The sequence below is a fragment of the Cygnus atratus genome, chromosome 3, assembly GCF_013377495.2.
Source record: "Cygnus atratus isolate AKBS03 ecotype Queensland, Australia chromosome 3, CAtr_DNAZoo_HiC_assembly, whole genome shotgun sequence".
Taxonomy (NCBI): Eukaryota; Metazoa; Chordata; class Aves; order Anseriformes; family Anatidae; genus Cygnus; species Cygnus atratus.
In genome coordinates this window covers 396205-416316 of record NC_066364.1, presented here as the reverse complement: position 1 = coordinate 416316, position 20112 = coordinate 396205, and the positions used below count along the sequence as shown (strand labels likewise).

The window sequence follows — 20112 nt, the reverse complement described above, 5'->3', positions numbered from 1 at the left end:
TGTGCGCACCCCTATGCGTGTGCGTGCTCACCCCCCCCGGACACGCACACACACGTGCTCACGCCCCCCGGACACGCACACACGCACACACACGTGCTCACGCCCCCCGTGTCCGTGCACGCCCCCGCCCCGTGTCCCCGCGGGGCCGCCGCAGGACCCGGGGGCGTCGTGGGCGTGGCCAAAAGGGGCGCGGCCAGCAGGGGGCGCGGCCCTCGGGACGCGGGCGGGGCACGCGCGGCCCGTTGCCGAGGCGCCGTCCAACGGGCGGGCGCGTTGCTGCGGGGCGGCGGGCCAACGGGCGGGCGCGTTGCTGTTGCGAGGCGGCCGGGCCGGGCCGGGCCGGGCCGTGCGGGGCGATGCGGGCGGCGGGCGGCCATGGAGGTGCGGTGCGGCGGGCTGCTCTTCAGCTCCCGCTTCGACTCGGGCAACCTGGCGCGCGTGGAGCAGGTGGAGCCGCCGCGGGGGGACGCGCTGCCGGCCGCCGACTACGAGTTCAACGTCTGGACGCGGCCCGACTGCGCCCGCACCGAGTACGAGAACGGCAACAGGTAACGGGCGGGCCGGGCCGGGCCGGGCCGGGGGGGGGGCTGCCTGCCCGACCCCGCCGTGCCGACCCCGCCCGTCCCGCCAGGTCCTGGTTCTACTTCAGCGTGCGCGGCGGCGCCCCGGGGAAGCTGATCAAGCTGCACATCCTCAACATGAACAAGCAGAGCCGGCTGTACTCGCAGGGCATGGCCCCCTTCGTGCGCACCCTGCCCGGCCGGCCCCGCTGGGAGCGCATCCGGCAGCGGCCCAGCTTCGAGGTGCGCCGGGACGGGGACGGGGCCGGGCCGGGCCGGGCTGGCGCTGCGCTGCTCCCCGGGCCGTTCCCGGCCGGGGCCCTTCCCAGCCCCCTGCGGGCTGTGAGGCGGGGAGGCAGGGAGCTGCCCCCCGCGTGCGTCACTCCCTTCCCGCTCGCCGCTGTTGATGCGGCTGGCAAGCAGCCCCCCGTGTCCAGCCCCCACCCCCAGCTGCGGGGACGTCGGTAGCCCGTGAGGGAAGCCACCCGGGGGAGGTTGGGAAGCCCTGGAGCTGAAGTCAGTAGGAGCGGGGACGGCAGCGGGTCGGCTGTCACAGCCCACTGAGGTGCTTGGGCCTCGAAGGCGCTGCTCTAGGAGCTTGCTCTTCCCGCTACCTTCTGTCTCCAGCCGCGGCAGGGAGTGCATTGCAGGACAATCTCTTGCTGGTGCTCCAGGCTCTCTTTGCTCCCTGCACACTGGTGCGACCTTCACCAGCGCGCCCCTGCCCCTCAGGGTGATGAGGGAGCCTCACGTCCCCTAACTCACAGAGGAAGAGGCTCGGTGTGCTCCGTGCCAGCTCCAGGGAGCGGCACGATGTCCCGCGGAGCTCTGTAGCACTCGTTGGCTTTGCCACGCAGCCCAGGACGGGGCAGTTCTCTGCTCTTTGAGCGCTGGCAGGTGAGCACAAGCACCAAAACGAGCCCTCTGGCTTTCCCGGAGAGCTCTGCCCAAGGAAAAGGCTCTTACAGCAAGGACCTGAGCACGTGCCGCAGGTGGGCAGGGAAATCCCAGACTTTGTCTGTAGGAAGCAGCTTGGCCTTTCGGGGACACAAGCAAACACGGTCTGTGACCGCCCAGACCGTGGCTGTGACCTCGGTTCGGGAGGGGCCGTGCTGCCGGACCCCCCCAGCATGCGGGGGGCCGCGGGGTGCCTGCCGCTGGCTCCGCATGGCCTCTGCCCGCCTGCCGCTCGCGCTGGCCGCTCAGCCTCTGCTTTGTGTCTCTCCCAGATGGTGGAGACCCAGTTTGTGCTGTCCTTCGTGCACCGCTTCCTGGAGCACCGCGGCACCACCACCTACTTTGCCTTCTGCTACCCCTTCTCCTACACAGAGTGCCAGGAGATGCTGGCGCAGCTGGACAGCCGCTTTGAGGAGTGCCAGCACATGTCTCCCAGCAGGTGCGCACCGCGGCCGCCCGCTCTGCCCCCCGGGTGGGGGCGGCTGTCGCCCAGCCTGCAGGGCAGCAGCTGCCCGGGCTGGCGGTGGGGTCCCGCTGCTCTCGCGGTGCCTGCGCGGCGCTCGCTCCTCCCGGCAGGGCTCCCCCCGCACGCGCTTCCAGAGAGGGGCGGGGGCTCACGGCCAGCCTGGCAGCTTGGGGCTGGGTCCCCTCGGCGTGGCTGAGCTCGGGTTGTGTCAGAGGGGCTGCAGCAGAAGCGCTTCCTTGGTGCGGGGAGAGGGGGCTCGCAGAGGCCCGAGCGCTCTGTAGCCACGACCTGGCTTCCTTTCTCTGTCGGGGCATCTCGGTTCCACTGCTCCCTGCCTTTACAACGCCTGCTAGAAGGGGGATCGCGCTGCCAGGAGCCGGCCTCAGCACCCGGCTCTTTGGGCACCGGGAAGTTCCCCTGAGCTCGAGAATTTCCCCTCGCAAGCCGGGGCTGAGCACAAAACCCAGGTGGGGGGAGGACAGAGGCGGTTTCGGGTGCCTGCGGGCGGCTCTGCCTTGCGGCCCCTCCCGGTCCCCGAGGCTCAGGGCCCGGGCTGTAAGGAGCACGGTGAGCGAGGGCTTCTTAGGAGGTGCTCGTTCTCACCTGACACGTGATGGAGAACCGTCAGAATTTCACAGCCTGGCGGTCCCTCAGCAAGGGTTTGGTGGTGATTCCGCAGCCTGAGTCCCGCTCATCGATGGGCGCGAGGCCCCTGAGCTGCTGCGGCTCTCGGCGGAGCCGTGAGCACGGAGAGGGGGCAGGGAGCAGCGTCTGCGCCGCGCGGCTCCATCGCGCTGGGTGTCCTGCGGGCTCCTTCCTGTCGGTCCCGGCGCACACCGCACTGCTCCGGCTGTTTGTCTGCCCCCCCCCCAGGGCCCGGGGGCACAGAGTGACCCCACGCAGGGCCCTCGAGGATGCCCGGACCCCTTCTGCCTCCCCACACAACTCCTGTGCTGCCGGCCCGAGCTGCGTCTGCGGCGGGTCCGACCGCAGGGGCGCTCCCCCAGCCGGGGGCATCACGGCGGCGCGACCCCAGGGCACGGGTGACACCGGGTCCTGGCGGCGGCTCCTTGTCCCGGCGGGCGGCGAGGGGAGCGGGCGGCGAGGAGCTCGGCAGGCGGCTCCCCGAGGGGCACGGCTCCGGAGGGGCTGCGGCTGCGGGGCCGGGAGCCTCCCCCTGCCCGAGGGCTCCCCGAGCGTCTCCTCTCCCCGCAGCCCCCCAGACTCCGTCTACTACCACCGGGAGCTGCTGTGCCACTCCCTGGACAAGCTGCGCGTTGACCTGCTGACGGTCACCTCCTGCCACGGCATGCAGGAGAAGCGGGAGCCCCGGCTGGACAAGCTCTTCCCGGACACTGCCACGCCGCGGCCGCGCCGCTTTGCGGGGAAGAGGGTGAGCGGCCGCGCGGGGCTCGGGCAGGGCGGCTGTGCCGGTGCTTGGGGTGCCGGCACCCGGTGCTGCCGTGCTCCTCCCCTCGGGGGGGCGTCACGTCCCGCGGGCAGGAGTGCGGGGAGCAGGTAGAGCCTGAGATCCCGCGCGGAGGCACGGGAGCGGGGCACCTCCAGGAGTCCCCAGCGCGTTCCCGTCATTTAGCCCTGCGATCTCTCTGCTGGCAGCACCGCGCGAGTGTTCCTGTGGACAAAACGGAGCGCCTCCCATTGCAGGAGTTCCGTTTTGTGCTCCTGGTACTACTGCCGCTCTGTTAAGCCACAGGGAGCGCTCCCTGTGCTGGAGCATCAGCCCCTGCTAGGCACGAGGCCTGCCTGCGAGGGCGGGGCGGGGCGGGGAGCTCACTCTGCGCTCACACAGCCGTGGCCCTCACTGGGAGGCTGCCTCCAGGGAAGAGCTCGTCAGGACGTGTTTTGTGCTCTCTTTGCGATTAGCTCGTTCCCTGCTCGCGGGACAGTTCAGGGCTTCTCCCTGGAGCTCTGCCACCGCTCCGCTTCTCTGCCGCACGCGTTCTGGTTTCCCTCGGTGGGGGCCGTGGGGTTGTGCCCCTCCGGTCCCAGGCAGGGGTAACCCACCTCGTTCCCGGCAGGACTGGGCAGAGGCACTGGGCACAGAAGCCACCGAAAGCTGTTGGGTTGCAGCGCGTGGTGCGGAGCTGCGTGCCCTGCAGAGCCCGGGCTCTGCCTGGTGCCTGGCCCCTCAGCCGAGCGCCGGCAGGGAGCCTTGGCCTCAGCCCCCTCTGCTTCCCCAGGTGTTCTTCCTGAGCAGCCGGGTGCACCCCGGGGAGACGCCCTCCAGCTTTGTCTTCAACGGCTTCCTGGACTTCATCCTGCGCGAGGAGGACCCCCGCGCCCAGATGCTGCGGCGGATGTTTGTCTTCAAGCTCATTCCCATGCTCAACCCGGACGGGGTGGCGCGAGGCCACTACCGGTGAGTGCAGCGGGCGGCCTGGCCCCGCGGCTGGCAGCAGGCGGGGACACGGCCCGGATGTGGCTGCGGCATCGCCGGGGGCCGTGCGGGCTCCTCTCCCCTGTCACGGCTCGTTGGTTCGGTGGGAAACTAACGGAGCCTGGCGTTCCCTCTGCTCTGCGCAGAACCGACTCCCGCGGGGTAAACCTGAACCGCCAGTATCTGAACCCCGATGCCGAGCTGCACCCCGCCGTGTACGGGGCCAAAGCCGTCCTCCTCTACCACCACGTGCACAGCCGCGTCCTGCCGGGCTCCCCCGACTGGAGGACGTACGTCTCCCCGCTCAGCACCAGCTTGCTCAGCACCAAATCTTCCAACCATTCCGTCCGCGGCAGCGCCCCGTCCCCCGAGGCAGCCCTGTCGGAGCTGGAGAAAGCCAATAACCTCCGCAACTCGCCCAGCGCCTGGAGCGCCGGCACGTGCCGCAGCCCGCCTCGGGAACCCCCGCCCGCCGCGCTGGAGCTGATCCTCCCTGGCAGCTGCTCCGCGGAGCACCCTGAGGAGGAAGCCAAGAGGCCGCCGCCTCTCCCCGAAACCATCCTGCCCCAGCACAGCGGGCTGGCCTACTACGTCGACCTCCACGGGCACGCCTCCAAGCGCGGCTGCTTCATGTACGGCAACAGCTTCAGCGACGAGAACGATCAGGTGAGGGCCGGACGGGGACCCGGGACCCCCTCGCCTTCCCTCCCCCCCCGGCCGCCCTCCCTGCCTCCGGGGCACGCCGGGGTTTGCTCCCCGCTGCCAGCCTGGCGCAGGGCCCTGGCGTGGGGAGGACGGGAGCTGCCCCTCGGCCCGTAAGGGGGGAGCAGCCCGGGGCTCCCCCAGCATCACCTCTTGTCCTCGGCGCCGCAGGTAGAGAACATGCTGTTCCCTAAACTCATCTCCTTGAACTCACCTCACTTTGACTTCACGGGCTGTAACTTCTCCGAGAAGAACATGTACGCCAAAGACAAGCGGGACGGGCAGTCGAAGGAGGGCAGCGGGCGAGTGGCCATCTACAAGGCCTTGGGCATCATCCACAGGTAGGCAAAGCTGCGCTGCCGCGCGCTCGGTTACCGTCTGTGCCGGGAGGAGCCGGCCCCACCGGGGGCTGGGCAGCGGGGAGGGCCGCACTGCTTGTGCGGCGCCGGCTGTGCCCTGCTCAGCTGCCGGGGGCCGCGCCGGCCGAGAGGAGCGCGAGCTCAGCGCCACGCAGGAGGAAGCTGGGGGTGGCCTGCGAGGTGCTGCCGCCCTCCCGACCCGTGGGCTTTGTCCTGCCCGCAGCCTCTCCCCTTTTCCTCTCGCGCCTCCCCTTCCTTCGTGTCCCTCCCGGAGCCACCCTGGCTTCTCGCCCTGGCTGTGGTGGTGCTGCTCGTTTGCCGCTTTCCGGAGGTGCCTTTCCCCGACGTGCGTATGTGTGTTTAGCTGTCACCGAAACTTGCTTGGTTGCAAAGGGCTCACCTTCCCCAGCTCTCGCACGCGGGACTGCTGTGGTATGCAAGCTGAGGACATTCTTTTCGTCTGTGGCAGCCAAGTGCCTCTTTTCAGCCTCAATGTGATATTTTTGGACTGTTTGTGTTGTGGTTGCTGGGAGCACAGAGATGGCCGGAGCAGACCGAGCCCGTCGTGCCCCTGTCCCCGGCAGGCGCCCGTAGCAGACGCTGAGGGCCGACACCACGGAGGCAGGCGTGCGGCGCTTCCTCGGCGGATTCCCCGTTCCCCAGGAATCTGTGGGTCGAGGAGGTGTGGAAGCAGCTCCGGGCCTCCTGCGGCCCTGGACTTCCCCTGGCAGCCCCCGCGTTGCTGCCCTCTGAGCAGCTGCTTTCGGAGTGCAGCTTCGCCGCTGGCTTGGGCTGCGCTGGGACAGCAGGGGCCGCGCTTCTGTTCTCGTCCCTCCTCCTCCCCCTTTCCTCAGCTCTCGCTGGGGCTGTGTCTGATCCAGCAGCTGTGCGGCCGCAGGGAGAGCCCGGGCAGCACGCAGATCCAGAGCCCGGGCAGCACGCAGATCCAGAGCCCGGGCAGCACGCAGATCCAGAGCCCGGGCAGCACGCAGATCCAGAGCCGGGCAGCACGCAGATCCAGAGCCCGGGCAGCACGCAGATCCAGAGCCCGGGCAGCACGCAGATCCAGAGCCCGGGCAGCACGCAGATCCAGAGCCCGGGCAGCACGCAGATCCAGAGCCCGGGCAGCACGCAGATCCAGAGCCCGGGCAGCACGCAGATCCAGAGCCCGGGCAGCACGCAGATCCAGAGCCCGGGCAGCACGCAGATCCAGAGCCCGGGCAGCACGCAGATCCAGAGCCCGGGCAGCACGCAGATCCAGAGCCGGGCAGCACGCAGATCCAGAGCCCGGGCAGCACGCAGATCCAGAGCCGGGCAGCACGCAGATCCAGAGCCCGGGCAGCACGCAGATCCAGAGCCCGGGCAGCACGCAGATCCAGAGCCCGGGCAGCATGCAGATCCAGAGCCCGGGCAGCACGCAGATCCAGAGCCCGGGCAGCACGCAGATCCAGAGCCCGGGCAGCACGCAGATCCAGAGCCCGGGCAGCACGCAGATCCAGAGCCGGGCAGCACGCAGATCCAGAGCCCGGGCAGCACGCAGATCCAGAGCCGGGCAGCACGCAGATCCAGAGCCGGGCAGCACGCAGATCCAGAGCCCGGGCAGCACGCAGATCCAGAGCCGGGCAGCACGCAGATCCAGAGCCCGGGCAGCACGCAGATCCAGAGCCCAGGCAGCACGCAGATCCAGAGCCGGGCAGCACGCAGATCCAGCCGAAACTAACCCTGCCGCGGTAACCGCGCTGCTGTTGCGGATCACCTTGTGCAGGGGATGCTGCTGACAGCCCCCAGCAGCTGCTCGGGTCTGAGCACCCAGAAGCGCGCTGCAGGAGGTGTCGCCCACCCTCTCGCAGGGCGAGGTGCCGGTTGTCCTGGCCTTTTCTGGAGGCAGATCCAACGTTTGCCTTTCTCTGCCCGTCAGGGATCCCCCGGCCCCTTCCAGCGGTGACCCGGGGGTGCCTAAGGGGATGTGGCACCCGTGTCTGCGGCTCTTCAGGACTTGGAGGTTTCTGAGGGGATCCCCGCTGGATTCTCCTCCCTTTGGGGTGGTTTTCCGCCCTGCACCCATCTCCAGGCAGAGATTCCCCCCGCCCCGCAGCTCGTTCAGCATCTCTCTGTCACGAGCTCCCCGCGGGCCCAGCTGCTCTCCCGCTGTGTCCGAGTGTGGGCAGGGAGCCTCCCTCCCCACCGCAGCTAGCCAGTCCCTCCTCGGAGCGACCCAGCTGCGCGTCCCCCGGGAGGCCCGTCCAGCTGCGCACCCCTGTGCCCGGCAGGCACTCCCCAGCACCCTCCCGAAGTCTGGAGGAGCCCGTGACCTGCCGCGGATAGTGGCAGCGTTCAGTGGGCGTTTCGAGATTTCTTCTCTCTCATCACTTCCGAGCACAAAGTACGGGTACGCTTCTTGCACCCACAGCACCATGCGGCAGGTGCAGAGTAAGGCAGAGCCTCTGCAGGCATTAATTATCTATCTCGGGAGGCGCTGTCTTTGTCCACGCCCTGCAACCGCTGAGAGCGGAGAGGAGTCACAGCTTCAACTAAAGAACACGAGGAGGCAGCAACTGGAAAAGCTGTGAAGGAAGGGGAGAGCCCAGTCACTGCGTGTTTTCTAAGCTGGCCCCAAGGAGCGGGGGAGGAAGAACTGCCGCAGGGGCGTTTGCTGAAGCCCAGGACTTGCATTTGCCTTGCTCGCTCTCTGAAGCGTAGCAAACCAAGAAGCATCCTGCCGCGCAAAAGGAGACCCGTCCTGCGGCCGGCCTGTGCCTTGCGGAAGGCAGGACGAGGGCGGCAGCGTGGTCACCGCTCGAAGCACAGTAAACGAAGCCCCAGATCGGGCCGGGGGCCTCGCTGGGGCTGTCTCCGGACAGATGTCTCCACACGTGGCCTGTCCCTCGGCTGCGAGGCCGTCACAGCCCCAAGCTGCGCACCCCGCACATCCACGGAGCTGGTCCTGACACCCGGGGGTGCCCCGGCCTGCCGGGCTCGGGCTCTCCTTCGCCCATCCGTCCGTGCCAGCTGCTGCTGAGCTCCTCGTCCTGCGTAGGTTGGAGGCGGTGCCCAGGACTCCCTTCCCCACCACGTCACAGAGGACACTCGATTCCTCGCGGTCCCCAGAGCCTCCCCCGGCCGCCAGGACCCTCTGGGGGTCGCCAGCCGCAGCCTCGTGGGGCCGCGCTCGCACCTGCGGCTTGCCAGTGGAACCCGTGGTGCCCCGCGCTGCCTGCTGTGGGGACATCCTCCTGCCCTGGGGCCTCGCCCCGTCCCTGCAGGACCCGCTTGCCCTTCACGTCCCTCACCAGCCTCCTCTCCAGGCGGGCTTGGGCTTCCCAAGCCCCCTCTGCCGATCCCTTCCGTCACCTCTCGTGCGCTTCCTCTGTCCCCGAGTTTAGCCAGCAGCTCCGTGTCCTTCCCCCCCCTCCGGCCACCTTTGCACCCTGTGTCTGGGGGGGCTGCTCGCGGAATGGATCTGCTCTCCTGCACCCCTCCTCCCAGGCTGTGCGTGCTCAGGGCCGGGAAGTTCTTCGTTGTCGTCAGTGGGCAGGGCTGGCACCGCCGCGGCTCCGCCTGCCAGGCTGTGTGCAGCCAGCCTGGTAGCCCTGGGCAAGCCGGCAGGGCTGCGGGTCGCCCTGCGGGTCCCGGAGATCGTCGTGGTGCCTCGACCACCCAGAGCCTGATTCGGGCGAGCCTTCCCGGTACAAAAAAGACAGGGAACTCCTGGGAAGAGTCCAGCGGAGGGCCACAAAGGTGATACGGGGCCTGGAGCATCTCCCCTGCAAGGAAAGGCTGCGAGACCTGGGGCTGTTCAGCCTGGAGAAGAGAAGGCTGAGAGGGGATCTCAGCGATGTGTATAAACACCTGAGGTGTGGGAGGCAGAGGGATTCGGCCAGCCTCTTGTCAGTGGTCTGTGGGGACAGGACAAGGGGCAATGGCCACAAAATGGAGCCCAGGCAGTTCCGCACCAACATGCGGAACTTCTTCCCGGTGAGGGTGACCGAGCACTGGGACAGGCTGCCCAGGGAGGCTGTGGGGTCTCCTTCTCTGCAGATATTCAGGGCCCGTCTGGACGCCCGCCTGGGCAGCCTGCTCCAGGGAACTGCTTCGGCAGGGGGGTTGGACCCGATGGTCTCTCGGGGTCCCTTCCAACCCCTACAGTGCTGTGATTCTGCCAGGAGCAGCCCGTGGCAGGCCTCCCGTCCCGCAGGCAGGCTGCTCAGCGCTGTCCCGCCGCCCTTCCCACGAGGTTCCAGCTTTGCAGCTGTTCTGGGCTTTCCCCGCGAGGCTTCCCGGTTCCCCGTGCTCGTTACCCCCGCTCCTGGCGCCCGTTTGCGAACCGCCCAGACGCCGCCTCGCCCCGCGTGTTTCTGCAGGCGCCCTGGCTCCGTGCGCAGCCTGTGCGGCCCTCCCCTCTCCCACCCCTCTTTGCCACCAGCCTCGTGCCCTCAGCACCTCGCTCAGCGCCGCCGGCAGCGCTCCACGGGCACAGACCCTCAGGACAGCCGTGGCTCAGCCCCAGGGACCGGGCGATGGCCTCAGCTCTGCTCCTGCGCCCCTCAGCCTCCCCACGGCCCGCTCAAAGCCAGCCCAGTGCAGGGCCCGGCTCCGGGGGGTGACGCGCTGCCCGCTGACCCCCGCTGGCCTGCCCTTAGGGTCAGCTCACCAGCAGTGGCTGCAAGCCCCAGGACAGCTGAAGAGAATCTCCCGGCGGTTGCTTGACCCCGGCAAGGCAGCGCTTGGGCTGTCCCTGGCGGCTGCGGCGTCGGGCAGCAGCCGGCGCCTTCACTCCCTGGGCTCTGTGCTCAGAGATCGCTGCCCGCCCCGGCCCCCTCACGGGTCCTTTCTCTGCCTTCGATTTCAGCCCGCTGCCCTGGCCGCGTGCTGCACGCCAGGCACCCGCTGTCCTCGGCGTGCCGCTGCCTCCCCCCCGACGGCCAGCTGCTTTTCTGTATTTGCTCCCGCCTCCGCGGACGAGAAACTGCAGCGTGTGCACCAGGAGCCCCGCTCGGCAGCCTCGGTGCAGGGGCTCGGTGCCCGGGGGTGCGCTGCGTGCTCTGCCGGCAGCGACTCTGCTGGGAGGCTCCGGCAGCGCGGCTGCGCTCGGGCGGGCGTGGGCTGAGGCGGGCTCCCCTCTGCTCCGCAGCTACACGCTGGAGTGCAACTACAACACGGGGCGCTCGGTGAACAGCATCCCGGTGGCCTGCCACGACAACGGGCGCGCCAGCCCCCCGCCGCCCCCCGCCTTCCCCTCCAAGTACACTGTGGAGCTCTTTGAGCAGGTAACGGCGAGCGCGGCGCGGCGCGGTCCTGCCCACCTGCAGCTGCACCACCAAGGGGGTCCCCGCTCCCTCCCCGTGCGCTTTTCTGCCTCCGTGAGGAAGGTGCAGACCCTGCACCGCCTGCCCGCCCTGCTGGCTGCGGCCGCTCCGCCCCGCCGGGAGCGGCAGTGGTGGGCCGCAGGTCCCCGTGGCCGTGGGCACCCGCCTTGCCCCACGCACACACCGAGGACCGGAGTCCCTGCGGGAACACTCGTCCTGGCGGGGAGCCTGCGGGGGTCTGAAACGAGCGTCGGGGTTTGGGGCTCGGCTCTGTGGCTGCTTCTCACGGGCCGCCTCTCGCCCCGGCAGGTCGGCAGAGCCCTGGCCGTGGCAGCGCTGGACATGGCAGAGTGCAACCCGTGGCCCCGCATCGTCCTGTCGGAGCACAGCTGCCTCAGCAACCTGCGGGCCTGGATGCTGAAGCACGTGCGCGGCACGAGGGGCGCCGCCGGCTGCGCGCGGAGGAGGGGCGCCCGCAGCCCCCCCAGGAGCACCACGTAAGGGCCCGGCAGCGCTCGCGGTCGGGGGCCCCGGGGAGACCCGGTCAGGCCAGATGGGTGTGCGCCGAGCGAGTCACCCCGCGGCTCGCTGGCTTCCCCGCTTGGCAGGGGCTGGTGCTCGCCCCCGGGGAGTTGTGTGACCCGCAGAGAGGTCGGTGCCCTCGGTGGGCGGGGGGGCACGCGGCGGGTGGGCTGCGGCGGGTGAGCTGTGGATCTGTCCGGGGTTCACCAGCCCGGTAACCTGGGCAGCGATCACCCGCCCGCAGAGGGCCGGCCCCTCTTCTGCTGCTCCTCTGCCCTCTCCCCAGCCGGGCCGGGCAGCGGCGCAGGCAGATTTGGGGTCGGGGTGGGGGACTTGGGACTGCAATGGGATGCTGCTGCCCCGAGGCTGCAACGTGCCGTGCAGCGCTCGGCTCCGCTCGGGGACAGGGGCTCTGTCGCTGCCCTCAGCACCCCCAGCTGGGGCATCCAAAGCAGCAGGATCGGCCCCCGCTCGGTGCCTGTGCCGTCGCTGGCCGGGGGCTGAGGCTGCCGCTTCTCCCCTCGCAGAGGGCTCCCGACCTCGGCCTCGGATAACGCCCTGTCCCGCGCGCGCAGCTTCAGCAACGGCACCAGCGGGAGCGGCAGCAGCCAGCAGGACTCGCCCCAGATCAAAGCCTCGCCCAGCTTCGCCTTCGGCTGCAGCCGGCCCTGCGCCCCAGCCGCGGACGGCCAGAGCCCGCAGACGGGCGGCGCGAGAGCCCCGGCGCCGGTCAGAGGTAAGCTGGGCTGGGGGCCTCTCGCGCACGTGGTCCAGTGCCTGTCGAGCTGCTGTGCGAAGCCGCAGCCCTGAGGAGAGCTCGGTGCCGGCGTAACCGTTTGCTTTGACGTAACAAAAGTGGTTTTGAGTGGAAGAAGTGCGTGTGACCGGCCGCCCCGTCCCCTCGGAAGGGCCCTGGACGCAGGGCGCAGCTCAGCGCTCCGGCCCCAGCGGAGCGGCCGCACCTGGGTCGGGACAGACGCGGCACAGCGAGACCCCTGACGTCGTCGGCCGTGCTGCTGCGGGGGCTGCGGGGCCCGGCCGAGCTCCCCCCCGCCCGCTCTGCAGCCCCTGCTTCTGCCGCAGCAGATCAGAGGGACTGCGCTCGCCGCGGGCTGCCCGGCGCGACGGTCCCCTCTGTGCCGGCAGTGCTGGCAGCCCCGGGCTAACCGGATCGCCGTGCGAGGGGCAGAGCACAGTGGTTTCTGGAGAGGCCAGCGCGGAAAACCTGCAGCCTCCACCACCGAAATTGCTCCCTAGGCCCGTGGGGTGACACACGAAAGTGCCTTCCTCCTTCCCAGGCACCTGCTGAGGTGCAGCCGGTTGTGGCACGTGGCTCTGTCACGGCGCAACTCTGTTGTGGGCGCCGCGGGGCCGAGCTGTGGCGGCTCGCTGGGTGCCGAGCGAGTGGCAGCTCCTGCCCCAGGGGCCGGCTGGTGGCACTGAGCCACCCGCACGGCTCGGAGGCACAGATGCAGCCCCGCATCGGCTGCACCGCGCTCTGGGGTGGCGAAACAGCGTGACCGCAGTGCCCCTCGCCGTGGGCAGGGCCGTGGCAGGGTGCGGGGTGGCGGCGGGCGAAGCTGCCGTGCCCCGAGCTGCTGGCCGAGGCTGCGGCGTGTGGCGGACGGGGGCCTGGCAGCGAGCCCCGGGCTGCCGCAGGGCTCCCGGCCCCGGTGGGCACCGTGCTCCCAAAGGCCCCGGCGTGAGCGGGCGTCCTCCGTGCCGCGGGGCAGAGGGGCGGCCGGTGTGACTGCGGCGTGACTGCGGCTGTGTGGTGCGGAGGCGGCGTACCCCTGCGGCGCCGCTCTGCCCGTCGCTGTGCTCCTTGTGCTCTGCCCGCGTGGCGCGCGTTGCTTCGTCCTCCCTGTGTGTGTGCTTCCCAGCGCTCTGTAGCGACCGTTTCTCCCCTGCTGCCAGAACGTGGCGGGGAGGAAATAAAAGGTTCATGTTCCCCTGGGCACGTTGTAGCGTCTGTTCCTTCTGCCGGGCACGCCCTGTCCATCCGGAGCCAGCGAGGGAAGCCAGGCCGCTGCAGCCGGCGGCGCGGGCTGCGAACGCCGGCGCAATGGCAGGGGAAGCCGGTGGGGCCCCGGCTGCGCCGCTCTTGGGACAGGGACCGCGGCGGCAGCTCGACCTGGCGCGTGCCCGCTGCGTCTCGGGGGCACCCGGGCACCCGTTAACACGGTGCTGCTCGCGGTTGTGCCGGCACGGCTTCCGTGTTCGTGCGGCGTTGCCGGGCAGCTCGGCCTGGTGACGTGCGGCCCCGCGGCCGTGCCGTGCCAGCCCCTCGCCACCTGCCCTCCGCACCGCCGCCCTGCCCCTGTCCCCCGGCGGGACCGGGATGCTCTCACCCGCTCTTCCTTCCCCAGGCAGCCGGGAAACGGAAACTGGGACGTGTGGATCCAGCCAGGTGGTGGCATGCTGCGGCGTGCTGCGGCGTGCTGCGGCGCGCTGCGGTGTGCTGCAGCGGCACGGGACAGGAGGCTGCCCCGGCACGTCCCCTCCTGCCCCTTCCTGCACACTGCTGCTGTGCGGAAGGGGACAGATGTTGGCACCCTGCGCGGGATGCGGGGTCAGCACGCAGGGGACACGGAGGACGTCCCGCCCCGCTGGCCCCAACCGGCACCAGGCTCGTCCCTTCCCCAGCTGCTTCCTCCGAGCTCACGTCCGAGCTCTGGCGCTGCGCGCCCCAGCCCCCACGCAGGAGGGGTTTCTGTGCTCCCCAAACTCCCTCAGCGTCACGGAGCCGGTGGCTCACCCTGCAGGCTCCTGCCTGCCGCGGGGTCTGCGTGCTCAGAGCTTGCCCCCATTTTCTGCGTGCCCTCAGCTGCCGCAGGCCGTGCCCTGGGCAAGCCCCGTTTCCTCTTCCCAGGTTCCCAACAGCTCGGCCGGGGAGTCCAAGGGCGGCCCAGCCCTTATCTCCTGGGGCTGCGCGTGCAGCTGCTTCCTGCAGCCCTCAGCTCTCCTGGTATCTCGCAGACGGCGTGCTCGTGCTCGTGCTCCCTGTGCTCCCCGTGCTCGCCTGCTGCTCCTGCCACCTCTGCTGGCCGCGTACCCGTCGCATTGGGTTGGGTTTTTTTTGCACCCACAGGATTAGCTCGTGCATGGCATGCTGCACGCCAGGGCCTTCCCTCACCCTGCTCTCCATCGCCGTATCTTCAGCCGCTTGCTTCAGAACCCGTTGCCCTCGGGGCCAGGAGGGGGAACGAGGCAAGCGCGGCAGCTCGCGGACACCCGGTTCAGAGCGGGCTCCCCACGCCGCTGCCCGGGGCTCCGCTGCCGCCGCTGCACGCTCCCGGCCGCTGCCACGCGCTCGCTCTCATTAACAACTCTCCTCCATCACGGCCGCTGACATCTAGCGCGGGCCAAGGGCTTTGTCTGCGGCCGCAGCCCTGTCCTTGCGGCTCCGGGGCCGTGTCTGCGCCGCTTTCTTCTCGCTCCAGCGCCCTGCTTCCCATTAGCAGCGCCGTCCCCGCGCTGTGCTGGTTGCCGCCCGTCGCCTTCCCCCCGCCGGCATTCCAGCAGCTGCTCAGGCGGCTCCCGCTGCACGCCAGCCCCGGGCCCGCGCCTCCCGCGCTCCCACCCCGCCGTGAGGGCGGCTCGCCAGCCCGGCTCGGCTCCCGGAAGGCAGCCAGCGCGGCGCGGAGCCAGCGGCTCGGCCGCAGCTGCGTGCCGGGGTCGGCGCCGCCGGGGGCTGCCGCCCGGCTCTGCACCGCACGGAGCCCCGGCACGGCCCGGGCAGGCTGCGGACGGTGCCCGGCGGCTCGGCGCGCACCCAGCACGCCCCGCCGAGGCGCCGTCACCTGCGGCGGCTGCTGGGGAGCGGACCGGGACTGCCTGTCCCGCTCTGCCGGGGGCTGCCGAGGCGCAGGCCTGCGCGAGGAGCTGTGCCGCGAGGGGCCGGGGCCGGGCCCGTTCCCTGCCCCTCCCGAGGGCCGTCCGTGCTTCCCCGGAGGCCGCGGTGCGCGCCGAGAGCAGGCCCCCGGGCGCGGAGGTGCCGAGGCCGGGCGCGGGGGCTCCTGCCGGGCGAGGGGTAAGGGGCGGGCTGCGGGGACGGGGGGCTCCGGCCCTGCCGCAGGCCCGCGGGAAAGCCTCGGGGACAGCAGCACCCCTCGGGGACGGCAGCGCGCCCCGGGCACCGGGCAGGACGCAGGCACAGCCGCTGTCCCCCCGCGGCCCCGCGCAGCCGCCAGGCCCAGGGGCTGCTCCCGCACAGCCCCCGCCGGCCGCACCCTGCGCCGGGGCCCCCGGTGCGGCAGAGGGGGAGCGGGCCGCGGGTGCCAGCCCCTCACCGAGCCGCCTCCTTTCTCTCGCAGGGTCCTCGCCGGCGGGCGCCCAGGCACGGACGGTGACGGGCAGCAGCCACGGACCGCGGGAGGCGCAGCGCGGCGGCGGCGGCGGGGAGAGGACGGCCGCGCACGGCAGCGCGCCGCTGCAGGTAACCCCCGGGCGCCAGCGCGGGCGAGGGCCTGGCCCGGGCAGCACCGGGGACCGAGGGACGCGCGGCTGGGGAACGGCGCGGCCACCGCGGCCCGGCCGTGCCGGGAGGGGCCGGTCCCCCCGCGCAGCCCAGCCCCAGCACCCCGACGCCCTCCTGTCCCCTCCTCTCCCCGCGCAGGCGCTCCCGAAGAAGCTGAACGCCGGGAGAGCCCCGGAGCGGCCCGGGTAGGTGCTGGCGCCGAGCCCGCAGGAGCCCCGGCCGCGCCCCCGGGGGAAGGCAGGGCCGGTGCCGCGGGGGCCCGGCGCTGCCCGCCGCGCCCTCAGGAGCCCCGCGCGGTTCTCCGCAGCCCGGCGGCGCTCCCCGCCCGCCCCAGCAGGATCCCGGTGCGGAGGAAGGGGGCGGCGACCGCCCGGAGCCCGCCCGCGCTCTGCCCCGGGAGCACCGCAGCCCTCCCGGCCCAGAGGCACGGCCGGGGCGGGCCCTGCGCCGCGCAGCCCCCCGCAGGTAGGGCCCGTACCCGTGGCGCGGGCGGGACCCTCGCCCACCCAGCCCCCGCCCCTCACCCCGCTCTCTGTCCCCGCAGGGCCCTGCCAGGCGGCCCCGGCCCCCGTCGCGGGGGCGCGGAGCCTGGAGCAGCTGCCGGGCGAGGGCCTGCGCCCCCAGGTACGGCCCCGGGCACGGCGGGGGGCTGCCGCGCAGGCGGGGGGCTCGGCCCCCAGCCCCTCCCCACCCGCTCTCCTGCCTTGTAGCGCCCGCCCAGCCCGGCCTCCGGCTGCCCCTCGCTCCGCTCCTGCCGGCAGCTCCTCTCCTTCTGCGCCGAGGCCTGACCGCGGCCGCCAGCGCCGGCCCCGCACCCGCCGCGGCCGCGCGCCCGCGCCCAGCCCGGGACCGCCGGCGCGGAGGAGCCGCAGCAGCCGCCGGCGCGCTCGGCGCCGTGCCCGGTGCTGGGGGCCGCCCCGCTCGCCAGCGGGAGGTATTTTTACATAACACGGTTTTGTCTCGTATCGTGTTCCTGTTAACGCCCGTCGGGACCAAGCACGGTGCGCGGTGCCACGCGGCACGGCGGGCGGGCACGGGGCGCCTCCACGGCCGGCATGGCGCGCGTCGGTCAGCTCAGCTCAGGGCGGTCCTGCGGGAAGAGAGAGTGAGTGGGGACGGGGCGGGGATGAGGAAAAGGGGACGGGGGCGGGATAGGGGACAGGGCCGGGGCTGGGATAGGGGTGGGGACAGGGACGGGGACAGGGACGGGGATGGGGACGGGGATGGGGACGGGGACGGGGATGGGGGTGGGATAGGGGTGGGATGGGGGTGGGGACAGGGATGGGGACAGGGGTGGGGACAGGGGTGGGGGACTGGACAAGAGCGGGGAGGCGACGGAGATGGAGATGGGGATGGGGACGGGGGCAGGGGCGGGGGCAGGGGCAGGCCTTCCTGCCCGGCGGGGAGGGGACAGAGATGGAGATGGGGATGGGGACGGGGACAGGGGTGGGGACAGGGGTGGGGACGGGATGGGGACAGGGACGGGGACGGGGATGGGGACAGGGATGGGGATGGGGTCAGGGATGGGATAGGGGTGGGATGGGGGTGGGGACAGGGGTGGGGACGGGATGGGGACAGGGACGGGGATGGGGACAGGGGTGGGGACAGGGGTGGGGGACTGGACAAGAGCGGGCAGGGGACGGAGATGGAGATGGGGATGGGGACGGGGGCAGGGGCAGGCCTTCCTGCCCGGCGGGGAGGGGACAGAGATGGAGATGGGGATGGGGATGGGGGCAGGGGCGGGGGCAGGCCTTCCTGCCCGGCGGGGAGGGGACGGAGATGGAGATGGGGACGGGGACGGGGGCGGGGGCAGGGGCGGAGGCAGGCCTTCCTGCCCGGCGGGGCTGCGGAGGTGCCCGCGGCCAGGCGGGACGGGGCTGGGCCAGCCCGGGCTGGTGGAGGCGGTGCCGGGGGCGGCGCTGGGGGGCGGCACCGGGGGGCTCCGCGGTCCCGTCCCCCCCCCCCTCCCGCGGTGCCGGGCTCGGGGCCGGGCCGGGGCCAGGCGGGGGCCAGGGTCCGGGTCCCGGTCCCCGTCCGGGTGCGGCGCGGTGCGGGCGCTCACCGGGCTCAGTCGTGGCGCTTGGGGTTGTTGACGGCCACGTAGTGGTACAGCACGACCAGCAGGAACAGCGACACGCCCAGCATGTTGGCGAAGATGGCGAGCTGCACGTCCGTGATCATCCTGCACCGGGGGCGGGCGGCTCGGCACCGGGAACGGCACCGGCACCGCGGCCCCGCCCCCAGCCCGGTCCGGGCCCCCCGCTCCCCGCTCCCCGCAACCCCCCCCCCCCCCGCTCCGGTCCCCCCGGGGCCGCCGGACCCCCCCGCCCCCTCCCCCCCCGCCGCTCACGCGCCGCCGCCCGCTCCCGCCGCTGGCCACGTCTCCGCCGCACCGCGCACCACTTCCGGCCGCGGGGCACTGTGGGACGGCGGGGGGCGGGGCCCAGAGGGGAGGTGGCTGCGGCCGTGACGTCACGGTCCGCGGTGACGTCACGGCCCGGCCACGGCCCCCCCCCCCGGGTGACGTCACGGCCCGGCTCGGGCAGCGCGGCGTCGGCTCCTCGAGGGGGGGGGGCAGGGGCAGGGGGTAGGGGCAGGGGCAGGGGGCACAGGGAGGGGGCAGGGGCAGGGGGCAGGGGCAGGGGGCACAGGGAGGGGGCAGGGGCAGGGGGCAGGAGCAGGGGGCACAGGGAGGGGGCAGGGGGCAGGGGGCACAGGGAGGGGGCAGGGGCAGGGGGCAGGAGCAGGGGGCACAGGGAGGGGGCAGGGGGCAGGGGGCACAGGGAGGGGGCAGGGGCAGGGGGCAGGGGCAGGGGGCACAGGGAGGGGGCAGGGGCAGGGGGCAGGAGCAGGGGGCACAGGGAGGGGGCAGGGGGCAGGGGGCACAGGGAGGGGGCAGGGGCAGGGGGCAGGAGCAGGGGGCACAGGGAGGGGGCAGGGGCAGGGGGCAGGGGCAGGGGGCACAGGGAGGGGGCAGGGGCAGGGGGCAGGAGCAGGGGGCACAGGGAGGGGGCAGGGGGCAGGGGGCACAGGGAGGGGGCAGGGGCAGGGGGCAGGAGCAGGGGGCACAGGGAGGGGGCAGGGGCAGGGGGCAGGGGGCACAGGGAGGGGGCAGGGGCAGGGGGCAGGAGCAGGGGGCACAGGGAGGGGGCAGGGGCAGGGGGCAGGAGCAGGGGGCACAGGGAGGGGGCAGGGGCAGGAGCACGGGGCACAGGGAGGGCGCAGGGGCAGGGGCAGGAGCAGGGGGCACAGGGAGGGGGCAGGGGCAGGGGCAGGGGGCACAGGGAGGGGGCAGGAGCAGGGGGCACAGGGAGGGGGCAGGGGGTAGGGGCAGGGGGCAGGAGCAGGGGGCACAGGGAGGGGGCAGGGGCAGGGGGCAGGGGCAGGGGGCACAGGGAGGGGGCAGGGGCAGGAGCAGGGGGCACAGGGAGGGGGCAGGGGCAGGGGGCAGGAGCAGGGGGCACAGGGAGGGGGCAGGGGCAGGGGCAGGGGGCACAGGGAGGGGGCAGGGGCAGGGGGCAGGAGCAGGGGGCAGGGGGCACAGGGAGGGGGCAGGGGCAGGGGGCAGGGACAGGGGGCACAGGGAGGGGGCAGGGGCAGGACCGGCCCGGCCCGGCCGCCCCCCGACAGCCGGTGCTGGCAGCCCCCGTCCCGCTCTCCCCTCCCCTCCCGCCCCCCCTCGTGCCTCGGCTCCCGCCGTGCCCCCCCCCCCGCCACGGCCGCCGCTCGCCGCGCCAGGCTGTGACGTCACCCGGGGCCGGGGGCCAAGCCGTGACGTCACCGGGAGGCAGGGGCCGGGGCCGTGACGTCACCGCCCGGCCGGGGAAGCCGCGGTGTCGGCGCGGGCCGGGGGCCGGGGGCCGGGGCCGTGACCTCAGCGGGGCCGTCACGGCAGCGTCCCCGCCGGGTGCCCGCTGTCGCCGCGGGGCCGTGCCCGTGGGGAGCCCCGTGGAGCCCCGCGGGGCCGGGCTGCGGGGGGGCACCGGGCGCCTGCGTGGGGCCGGGCGCTGCCCCGGGGACGTGGCACCGGGCAGGGCGCGGGGCCGCGGCGCGCCGGCCGCGTGGGGGCCGCGTCCCGGGGCTGCGGGGAGCCCCCGCGGGCAGCGGCCGGGCCGGGGCCGTGCGGCAGCCCCGGGGAGCCCCCGGCCAGGCCCCGCGCGACCCGCCGCGTCCCCCGTGGGCAGCGGGGACAGACCCCGCGCGGGCAGCGCGGCTGCGAGGGGCCGGCGGGGCGGTGCGGGGCGGTGCGGGAGCCCCGGCCGCGCCGGCTGCCTGCAGCCCTGGCCCCCTGCCCGGCCCCTCCGGCTCTCCCCGTCCCCCCTTCCCCGTCCCCGCTGGTGTCCCAGCCTAACGAGAAGCAGA

General features: G+C 73.0%; 2 protein-coding genes across 5 annotated transcripts; one reads left to right on the top strand and one right to left on the bottom strand.

The window, feature by feature from the left end:
- The first annotated feature begins 315 nt into the window (after window positions 1–315).
- On the top strand, window positions 316–13227 carry AGBL5 (AGBL carboxypeptidase 5). 4 transcript variants are annotated; one of them, XM_050710121.1, is made up of 10 exons: window positions 316–548; window positions 632–803; window positions 1890–1956; window positions 3199–3376; window positions 4185–4363; window positions 4528–5047; window positions 5255–5424; window positions 10574–10709; window positions 11058–11245; window positions 11798–13227. In XM_050710121.1, exons 1-10 carry the CDS (start codon window positions 357–359, stop codon window positions 12078–12080), a joined length of 2085 nt encoding a protein of 694 aa, XP_050566078.1. In that variant the 5' UTR covers window positions 316–356; the 3' UTR covers window positions 12081–13227. The 4 variants fall into 4 exon arrangements, with proteins under 4 accessions (XP_050566078.1, XP_035424138.1, XP_035424137.1 ...); XM_035568245.2 differs by having other exon boundaries at window positions 1790–1956; window positions 11846–13227; XM_035568244.2 differs by having other exon boundaries at window positions 1790–1956.
- A 3476-nt stretch (window positions 13228–16703) lies between these two features.
- Window positions 16704–18212, bottom strand: OST4 (oligosaccharyltransferase complex subunit 4, non-catalytic). The gene is made up of 3 exons (XM_035568278.2): window positions 18101–18212; window positions 17813–17932; window positions 16704–16840 (listed from the first exon to the last, which is right to left on the bottom strand). The coding sequence occupies exon 2, from the start codon at window positions 17929–17931 to the stop codon at window positions 17818–17820; it is 114 nt and encodes a 37-aa protein (XP_035424171.1). The 5' UTR covers window position 17932; window positions 18101–18212; the 3' UTR covers window positions 16704–16840; window positions 17813–17817.
- Between the last annotated feature and the right edge of the window lie 1900 nt (window positions 18213–20112).